The 10,514-nt window shown below is 37.6% G+C and overlaps 1 protein-coding gene across 2 annotated transcripts in view; it reads left to right on the top strand.

Annotated features, from left to right (window-relative positions):
- The first annotated feature begins 5,591 nt into the window (after positions 1–5,591).
- Positions 5,592–10,514, top strand: part of plxdc1 (plexin domain containing 1) — a 28,619-nt gene continuing 23,696 nt past the window's right edge. For both annotated transcript variants that reach the window (XM_056772144.1, XM_056772143.1), the window contains exon 1: positions 5,592–5,985. In XM_056772144.1, the coding sequence (XP_056628122.1) occupies positions 5,910–5,985 (76 nt within the window). In that variant the 5' untranslated portion in view covers positions 5,592–5,909. The remainder of the gene's footprint in view (positions 5,986–10,514) is intronic.

The raw sequence follows: 10,514 nt of genomic DNA, 5'->3' as shown, positions 1-10,514 counted from the left end.
GTATTCAATTAAATTAAAACTGTACTTTTACCAAATTTTACAGTTTTCGTAAATTATTTTACATAAAGTGGAAAAATTGGTAATTGTACATAATTTTATCAATTTTATTGTTTAAATATGGTGAACAAAATGCCAAACTACAAAAAAATCTAATTTTAAAAGAAAAACCTGAAAAACATGGGGTTAATTTACATTTTTAAATTATTTTATATTGTTTAATGTATTTTCACATTTATTCCAAAGCAGCTTTGCAGAAACTATTTTAGTACAGAAAAAAGAAATAAAACACATGTCATTATCTCTATTTTTGTATATTTTTGATCAGACTACCAACAGTTACAGTTTATCTTTATTGCTTATGCAGAATTTTATGAAACAATTCATCATTTTATGACAACTTTAAACACATTCTCAGAAAAATACACAAACTTGTACAAACCCCACACAAAACCTCCTCATTTTGCAAAGGTTTAACCATGTTCTCATTCAGAAAACACGAACGCATCATATAATGAACTGAAGTGTCAAGATGTAAACTCAAATAGCACACATTTATCCTTCAGTAAACATACAATGGCACAGCTGATGACACACCAATCAGAATCTCAGGATCATAGGAGCACAGGTAATTGTGCATCCTAGAATCATCTACTGGGCTTTATGCTACTTACTGTAAACATACAATATAATTACAGTACACACTTTATATGAGAGATATTTCACTACTCTGTATCTAGTAAACTGTACCACGCGTACCTCCACTTTTTTAACCTTTTCTGTATTTTTGCTGAAAATATGCAATACTTATACGAAATTGGGCCAAATGATGCCAATTTTTTTACAAATCGCTTCACTGCATTGTTTCCTTTATCTTCTCTGTCGGTCGCTTTGAATAAAAGCATCTGCTAAATGCCTGAATGTAAATGTTATTTTTGCAGTTGTGTACCGTATAGTGTTGCATGACCAGTTCATATTGTCCTTTGGTTTTTGAACCGTTCTTTTATTGTAAGATCATCTTCATCTACTCTACAGTAGTGTAATGTTTTATTACACTAAAAACATTTGGTCGCTCGTTCTCTTATATGCTCCCAATCTCCTACGTGATTCGAGCCCGGTGTGCGCACAGCTGGCGCTCATTCACAATTAATCACCGCTCTCGAACCACGGTCTCGCCCCGCCTACTCCACTACACCCATTAAGAGATTTTAGTTACAGTGGGTCTCATTCACTAATAATTGCGTAGATTTGTCGTATTAATATGTGCATAATGACGTAGAAGAAAACGCAAATGCTCTAATGATAATTCTGTTTTGCAACGATTGCAACACTGCACGATCTGTTCCACACTTGCGCACCTTCGTACCGCAAGACTTTCATTCACTCAACATTCATGATTATTTGCAGAGACACCCTCAACCTTAGAGTAAATGCTGGAAGTGAGGTCCACAGTCACCATATAGGCCTACAATTTGTTAGTGTGTGTGAGTGTATGTGGCTGACTGTGCACCACGTACACTGTTTGTTAGTGTGTGTGATATTGAGTGACAATTTTTCAAAAAAAATATCTTAAATACAGTAAAGATACTCAAAAAGTGTACTTCGGTACAATACTCAAGTAAATGTGGTGTAGAACAAGCACCATAATTCTATTAAATACTATCTAATAAATCAATAATTAAATAAATAAATGCAGTCTCCCGGTGAGCATGCCAACACTGTCCCACTGTGTGAGGAACCCCAACCCCAATGATTGATTAATGGAGAATTTTTTTTTTTGGGAGAAACCAGGCTCAGCCGGGAGGGCCAGATCCCCTCTGACGTGTCACAGCTGCAATCAGTGACCCCGACCAAAAGCCACCGAGCAAATTTCCACGAGGAAGAGGGAGAGCCCACCATCCACGACCCAGAAAGTCCCACTCGCTGAAAACCGTGCAGGTTCAACCCGGTCCCACTCCACGATTGACACCATAAAAACAGAGGAACAACCAGGGAAAATAGTAATGGCATGTAGTAAATTTATTCCCCTGTTTACGAACATCGACTACAAAACAAGACCAAACCGGACCCACACAGCCCCAGCAAATGAAAACCCCCAACCACAGCCAACGAGCCCCCCCACTCCCCACAAAAACCCACCCAGGAACATCCAATCAGGGCCACTGAATGCAGCTATAACTCCAAACTTACTGACATGTGATGTAAGTTTAGCATTAAATACCAAATTTTGTAACTTCAAGTCGTCTGTCTTTACTCCTGGTTGGGGATGGAGTGGTCTGAGCTGGGATAGTCAGATGGTTGTATTTCTCTTGGGTCGTGGTGGAATTGCCTTAGATGGAGCTGGGATGGTCAGTCAGTCTGCAGCTGTAGCTGGCGTAATCTCTAGTTGGGGATGGACATATGTCGATCATCTGGACCTGGCGGAATTTCTCCCTACCTCGGGATGGGCATCCTGAGGCAGTGGCAGAAAGAGAATAATTAGCGTAGATGCAGTTCATAAACTATGCATTAAGTGAAAGCTTGGCTGAAAAGATGTGTCTTTTTTATATATATATATTTTATTAACATTTTTCAAATTGAACAAACAAACAAACAGGGCTCAGATACAGCAATGACCAGTTATTACAGTCACATTTGATACAGCGGTAGGAGGAAAGGTTGTTGACACAGGAACTCATCTAGTTTACTGTATTTTACTTTTTTCAAATTGTGTTAGAAATGGATTCCAATAACAGAAAAAAGGGGTCCGTTTGACTGGTCCAGAGTTTTTCCATTTGTATTATGGCCTGAAAGGAGGGAGGAAAGGGAGACTTCCATTCTCTCAATATCAGTCTCTTGGCAACTATCAATCCCAGTTCCAATGGTTGCCGCATTGTAGTTGGAATTGTCCTTGTATTTTGTGAGTAGCCAAAAATAGCAAGTCCAGGCTCGGGCTGAAGGGGCCTCTGATACGCTTGGGAATGCCAGTCAAATCTTTTAGACCAGAAGTTTGCCAGTGAAGAGCCGGACCAAAAAGCATGGGACAGTGTACCCACTGACATTTTACATCTGTCACACACTGGGTAAACAGATGGGTATATTCTGTGTAATCTGACTTTGGAATAATGTAAGCGATGGACGATCTTAAATTGAATTAATTGGTGTCTGCTGTTTATAGAGCAGGAACGAATCTTAGACAAACAGGTGTTCCACATGGATTCAGATAAAAAGATGTGTCTTCAATCTAGATTTACGTTTGGGAGAGTGTGTCTGGCCCTCGAATAATGTCAGGAAAGCTATTCTAGAGTTAAGGTGCTACTTATGAGAAAGCTCGACCCCCTTTGGTGGATTTAGTTATTCTAGGTGTTATCAAAAGTCCTGAGTTTTGAGATCTTAGAGAGCGTGATGGGTTGTAATGTGATAGAAGCTCCGTTAAGTATGTAGGGGCTAAACCGTTTAAGACTTTATAAGTAATTAAAAGAACTTTGAAATCAATACGATATCTAATGGGTTGCCAGTGTTAGACTCTGGCAGCTGCATTCTGAACTAACTGTAGTTGTTTATTGATGATATAGGACAACCACTAAGTAGAGCAGTAGTCAAGTCTTGAGGTCACAAATGCATGAATAAGCTTTTCTGCGTCAACAACACATAAAATATTTCGTAATTTGGCATATTGATATCTGTCTGATAGGTAAGATCTGAACCATTGTAGTGGCTGTCCCTAAAAACCGGTAAAATTGTGTAAACGATCTAAAAGTATTTATGGTCTACGGTATCAAACGCAGCACTAAGGTCAAGCAGGCCTAGAAGTGAGATGTTACCTATATCAGATGCTATAAGCAGATCGTTTGTAATTTTAACGAGCGCAGTTTCATTGATGCGGTCTAAAGCCAGACTGAAACTTTTTGTGTATATTATTATTTTGTAGGAAAGTGCACAACTAAGTGGACACTACTTTTGCTAGTGTTTTAGACAAGTACGACAGATTTGAAATCGGTCTATAGCTTCCAAGTTCATTGGGGTCTAAGTTTGGTTTCTTGATAAGAGGCTTAAAGACAGCCGGTTTAAAAGGTCCTGTGACATGGCCTAGATTAATTGATGAGTTGATAATGTTTTAAATGGGCTCAATTGCAACAGGTAGTAACTCTTTTAATAATTTAGTTGGAATGGGATCTTATAAGCATGTTGTAGGTTTGGATTTTGCAATAAGTTTAATTAAATCTTCCTGTTTTATAGGTGAAAAACACTATAGCTTTTCTTTTGGGGCGATAGTCTGAAACACCATTGAAGGAATTATTTTCCTCATTTAGATTATATAGATAGATATATTAGCCTGTATAGACCCATACTAATACAAAATTATTTAATTTAAAGTTAACTAATATTAGTAGCTTTTAAAAGAAAAAACGACACAACCCGTCTTTGAGTATAAGTAGGCCTAATGCCATGCAGCAATGAATCGCAAAGGGGAGATGGAGGAAACTGAAGGTTTGACTTTATTCCACATGTGACCAATATCGTGTATGTTCATGTAACAATTCCTTTATTATTTTGGATTGGCAATCATGTAAACACATTGTCATACATATCGTAAGCTACATTTAAAAGCATCAAAATAGACGCGCCAGGAACTGTTAAATGAAAACAAAGTAGTTTACAAAAATATGCCGGTAGTTGTGCCGCCTGGCCGTAAAGTGTTTCATCGCTAATAATGTATGGAAAACGTGACGTTTTTTTCTACGCAATTATGCGCATGCGCAGAACGTTTACCAACACATCCACGAAAACTTTCCAACACGTGCGTACATATAAGAATTACTTTTTAACCTCGTCGTAATGTTAGTGAATTTGGAGTATTTTAAATAAGCGTTGCTATTCAGAGGAACCTCGCAGCCAGAGCTATAGTCTCGGCAGCTTTTATTATTCTATCACTGTTATTGATAAAATAATTTTAAATTTAAATATACATCAAATGTTCCTATCTTTTCTGTAGAATACATTTTAGTACGAAAGCTTTTGTGAATCGTTCGTACGCAGGTTTCACGCACAAATTTGTGCGAACGCATGCTTAGTGAATGAGACCCAGTGTTTAATCTCACCAGTGTCTAAGACTTTGTAGCAATGTGTGTGTTTTTGAGGGCTTGTGTGTCAAATCTGGGGTAAAAGTTAGTTTTTTCAGCAAGTTTGAATGGTTTTGAGAAGAGAGCTTCATTTTGACCTATGATGTTTAGGGAATTGGGTGAGATATTATGGATTTGTGTTTACTGTTTTGAGAATATGAGGCATAATTTTAAGAAATGAGATATAACAAGCAAGAAAAGTATATTATAGCATGCAACATGGTGAGTTAATGTGAAAAACAAGACTGTTGTATAGTGCTAGCGGGTTTACCACATTTTAATAAAAAGTAAGTTTATAAATAGTAAATATACTCTGTAGTGTACACGAGTAAGCTTGTACTCTATTGCCTGTTGAACCGCTTCAGTCTTGCCTCTAGAGCGATCCAGAGAGAGAAAGAAAGTGGACGAGGGAGAGCGAGAGAGAGAGAGAGAGAGAGAGAGAGAGAGAGAGAGACCAATAAAGAAGAGTCGGGAGTAGTGGAATTCTTCCAGCTGATCTCTCTGCCACCTTACGCTGATATCTCTCGACTCCCGCATTACCATGCCTTCAACATTCCTCCATTCACCGGAAGAGGCAAGGAAAAGGTAGAAGAAGTCAAAAACCCTTGTTTTCAAAGTGAAAACAGCCAGAAGGGAGGGAACAACAGAAAGAGGGGGGAAAAGACGGGAGAAAGGAGGGGGTAAGTGCAGGGAAAAGGAGAGTGCGAAAAAAAATTAAGTCAGAAAGAGCGGAGAGAGGTGACAGGAGGAGGAGTGAGAAGTGAGGAGAGGAGCGCGTGAAGGAGCGCGGAGACGGATTGCGTGGTGGACATGGGTCTGTGTGCTGTGTTGTTGATCTGTCTCTCGCAGGCAGAGCTGACCAGAGTGTGGGCTCAGGAGCAGAGAGGTAAGAAATACAAACACACTTCTAAACATGCTGTGGTTCAAACAGATCGACAACATTTAAACATGCTCTAGTTTTACTGATATCAGGCTCATGACCACCCCTCAAATTTGTTTTGTTGGTTTTGAAGTTAAACTTAATCTAAATATTACATTACAGAGATATTGATAGTCAAATAGTTTGAATGATTTTGTTTATGTATACTTAAAGGGATAGTTCACCCAAAATGAACTGAACTGAATCTCATATTGGTTCAAATCCACATAACTGAGTAAACAGTCTCTCTCACAGTATGAAGAAAAATCAGTGTCAACATTCTTCAAAAAGTCAAAGAGGAACGATAAAATGCATAAGTTTGGATGACCTGAGTATTAGTGAAGGATGACAGCATTTTATTTTTTTGGTGAACTGGCCCTTCAAGTTTATTTGTATACTTGTATGTACATTGTATGTACAGTACACGGTGCTGGCTGTGTAGGTGTTTCAGATTGTGGTGGTCTCAAACTGAAGGTCAGTGTTTTTGTTTGTATAAATCTCAGCGTTTTTCTCTCTGAGGACTTTTATGAGTCAGAGGAAATGAACCCATGTGTTGGATGCTAAGGTTTGTATCCGAGGGCTGGCTGTGCTCCTGAGGAATAAAGACGGAGCATCACAGTCAGCTTTATGTTCAACAGATGCCAGTCAGAAACTGGGAAAGAGCAGTTCGATGTATCTGGGTCACTCAACAGGGGGGTTTAGCCGCAGTGTGCCCTCTGTTGGCCAGGGTTGAGAGTTTGTGTGAGTTTGTTTCATTCTGATGCCTAAAGGGTCAAGAGATAAAGGTAAATCATGCAAGTTCTTGTATCCGCTAATAAAGAATAGTTTGGTGGAATCATGAGCCTGGCATGTTAAATATATTGCTTTTCATCTTTTTTGTGGCAGCTCACACCCAATGTGTGTGTGTATTTCTGTCCTCCTTGGAGATACAGTATTTTTAGCAGGCCTGGTTCTTCTCTTTGCCAGGCAGCGCTGTTCTACTTTCACTGGCCCTCTCCCCCCCCACACTTTCTTTTCTGCGGTCCCACAGAGATACGTATATGTACATGAAATACTGAGCATGTGATCCCACAAAATCTGTTACAGACGGCTAATGAAAAAATGAAAAGACATGGACTGTTTGAACATGACCTGAAAAAACAGATGACACACACCTGAAAGCTAAACCTCAACTGAACAAAAAGTATACATTTATTTTGTTGTCACACATATATTTCAAATCCTGACCAATTGCTGTAAATTGCTATAAAAGTTTGAATAGTTTAACTATTTGGATGTTAAAGCAGTGGTTCTCAAACTTTTTCATTGTAAGGCCCCCTTTGTGTGGAGTGCTTCACTTCGATTAAAAACGTAAACCTTAAAAAAATCTAACCAAAACAAGTTTTATAAAATGCTGGAACATCCATATTTCATATAATGCCACAAAGTCTGTGGCCCACCTTTATCCATCTTGGGGCCCCCAATTTGAGAACCGCTGAGTTAAAGGGATAGTTCACCCAAAAATGAAAATTTCTTCATCATTTACTCGCCCTCATGTCATTCATAATCTGTTTGACGTTCTTTCTTCTGCAGAAAACAAAAGAAGATATTTTGAGAAACAATGCTAACCAAATTGGACATTGGATTCTCCATGTATGGTCACAAGACAAAAATATCTTTCTCAAAATATCTTTTATGTTCCACTGATTTTTTTATTAGTTACCAGACTCATAGGCAGGTTTCAAATTAAAATAGAGAAAATAAATGATGACAGAATTTTTCTCTTGAAAGAAATGTTAAACATGCTGCATGTAACGACTTTTTGATCACATCAGTTGTTGTAGTTATGCCTTTTTTTTACATATGATTGCTCAAGGCTTTCCACAGTATAATTTTTTTGGATGCCATTTTAATTCCTTTTAATAATCTTCAAGCCCTTTCCGTGAAGAACGACTCATCTGGGTGCGAGCTTACTATTATACCGGGTCACCTCTAGGGCCTCTGTCTCTATAGCTCAGAACAGAAATCTGGTTCCAATAGTTATCTCTGAGTCAGTGGCCGCTCAGTTTTGTGGAACACAGGCTCCATGGTTTTCCACATTCAGGCAAATGTCCGCTTTACTCTCAGTGTTTACGACCATATGACATTAAACTCCAACATTGCTATTGAATCTGGAGTTTGATCTGAGGGTGAATTTACTTTTCAAATCAATGTGATGCACCAATCGCGTCTGTCAAACACCAATGAATCAACCGCTAGCTCCAGGTTCAGTGTGTTCTTCCGTCAAACTCAGCATAACATCGCGAAAGTATTCCCGTATTCCAGTATCATTTATGTCTACCTTGGTTTACCTCATCTGTTTTGCATTGAAACCATTGTTTTAGAGGGATATAAACCACGTATTTTCTTGACCTCTTGCTCTCTTCCTCTTTCATTTGGGGATGTATTTGTGATTGTGTGCTATGGTTGCAGTCTCTGATGAAAAGCCAAAAAATGTATTCGGCTTGTCTAATGCCCCTTTTATGATCCATGATCCTCTTCTGTGTAAACCATAAATAATCCTCAAGTTCACTGTGTGCGTTGATGAATAGCGTGTGCTCAACATTGGACTAGGTTATAGATTTGGATTGAAGCTGAGGATTCATGTGGGTTTTTCTTATCTGCTTTGAAATGTGATGAATCAGGTTTAGATTCATTTGAACCTTGGCCGTAACATTATTTATATATTTTTACAAGAGCCTTTTCCTTCTGATAAAATAAATTGATATATACAATACCTGAGATGACACTTTACATGAATTGTTGGAAATTTTCTTTCTCTCAACAGAATTCTTCACCTATAAGGTTCTGTCTTGCTTACTATGACAATTCTGAGGCCCAAATTGCTAGCGGCAAACCTGGGTAACAGTGCTGCAAGTAACAGAGATGCATTTCCTTCTCAACTACACTCAGTTGTGTAAAACGTTTATAAAAAATAAAATAAAAAAATGCTATGCTTTTGAAAGGATTTGCTTTTTAAGTTTATTGTAATGGGGAACTCGTGCAGAGTTGCACACAAAATGTAGGACAATAGTAAATACTATACTTTTATTTTTATTTTTATTATTATTATTATTATTATTAATCCATTTAAATTACTTATTTACCCATTTAAATAATGTATTATTATTAATCACTTTAAATTAATTATTTACCCATTTAAATAATATAATTTAATTATTTGTTGATTTAATATGCAATTATAAATTATTATTAACAGTAACTATTAAATATTATTTATTATATAACATATTAGATTTTTTAGCAGTAAGATTTAAAGTGTATATATTAAAGAAGGTTGAGATCTCCAAAGACAAATTCCGCATAGTGGTGGATATATATTTTATGTAAAACATATAAAGCAAGATTAAGATCTTATTAAAAATAAGATTGGTGCCTGTTTAAAAACAAATGGTATACCGAAGTAAATCGTATTCATGGAATGTGTCAGATATCAGTTGACAATGACAGCATTATTTGGCAGTAAGGCTCTACCTGGATGAGTGACCGCAAAAGTCTGGGAACCGAAATGATAAAAAGGACAAAGGGAAACAATGGCATCAGGCCTTCAGTTTCCATTTGAGAATGAATTGTTTCCTCTTTGCTTAAACAAAGAGAGCACTGTGGTGTGGGCAGAAAGCATGGTAATGCTTTTAAAGAGGAGTGGGAACTTGTACCGTGTCAGTGCGTGTGTTTACAGTACTGTGTGGGTCTTAATCGGCCCTGTTTGATCACATTTTTACCCTCATTCTGACTCTATGAGTTTGTCAAGTTCACGCTGCAAATAGTTTTGCACAACGCTGTTGCTTTCATAAGCCAATGCTGCACAGAACAAATGTGCAACAGATGACTGGCAGTTTGCTAGCATTGAGAGATAAGTTATTTACTTGCTGATATTTATCCAGGACTAAGAACAGGCAGTGCCGGTAAAGAACTGTGGGGTTAGGAATAACAAGGATATTGTCTTCTTCCATTTAACAGACATTGTGGTGAGATATAAATCTTTCTTGTGCTTCATGTTTCTTTCTAGATTTTCTCTTTTCTTTACATGTCACCACTATGCAAGAGCATCACATCACCTATAGAACAAGTGGATTTCAAATGCTGTGGCAGCAATCCTAGTTCCACATGTCTAAATTTGGTCAGTCTAATTGAGACAGATTTTTATAGACATTTGCCTTGGATAAAAAATTCTGTCATCAACCCACTATCATGTCGCTTGAGACAATAAATATTCTTCCTGTAGGACATAAAAGATGTTTTTATCAGAATGCCGCAGCTGCTCTTATTATATAACAGAGGTGCATACAGACCACTTTGGCTGTCAAACTCATTTGAAATTTTTCTTGATACAGTTTTTAAAAATGATAATTTAGGTGAGGATGTAAAACGGGGTTCTTTGCAGCATGAAAAATTATGCCAACACATTATCATAATATACACTTTCATAGCGAGCGTAAAAACTATTAAGCAATATT

Source organism: Triplophysa dalaica, chromosome 17 (genome assembly GCF_015846415.1).
Source record: "Triplophysa dalaica isolate WHDGS20190420 chromosome 17, ASM1584641v1, whole genome shotgun sequence".
NCBI lineage: Eukaryota > Metazoa > Chordata > Actinopteri > Cypriniformes > Nemacheilidae > Triplophysa > Triplophysa dalaica.
This window is presented reverse-complemented; position numbering and strand designations above follow the sequence as displayed.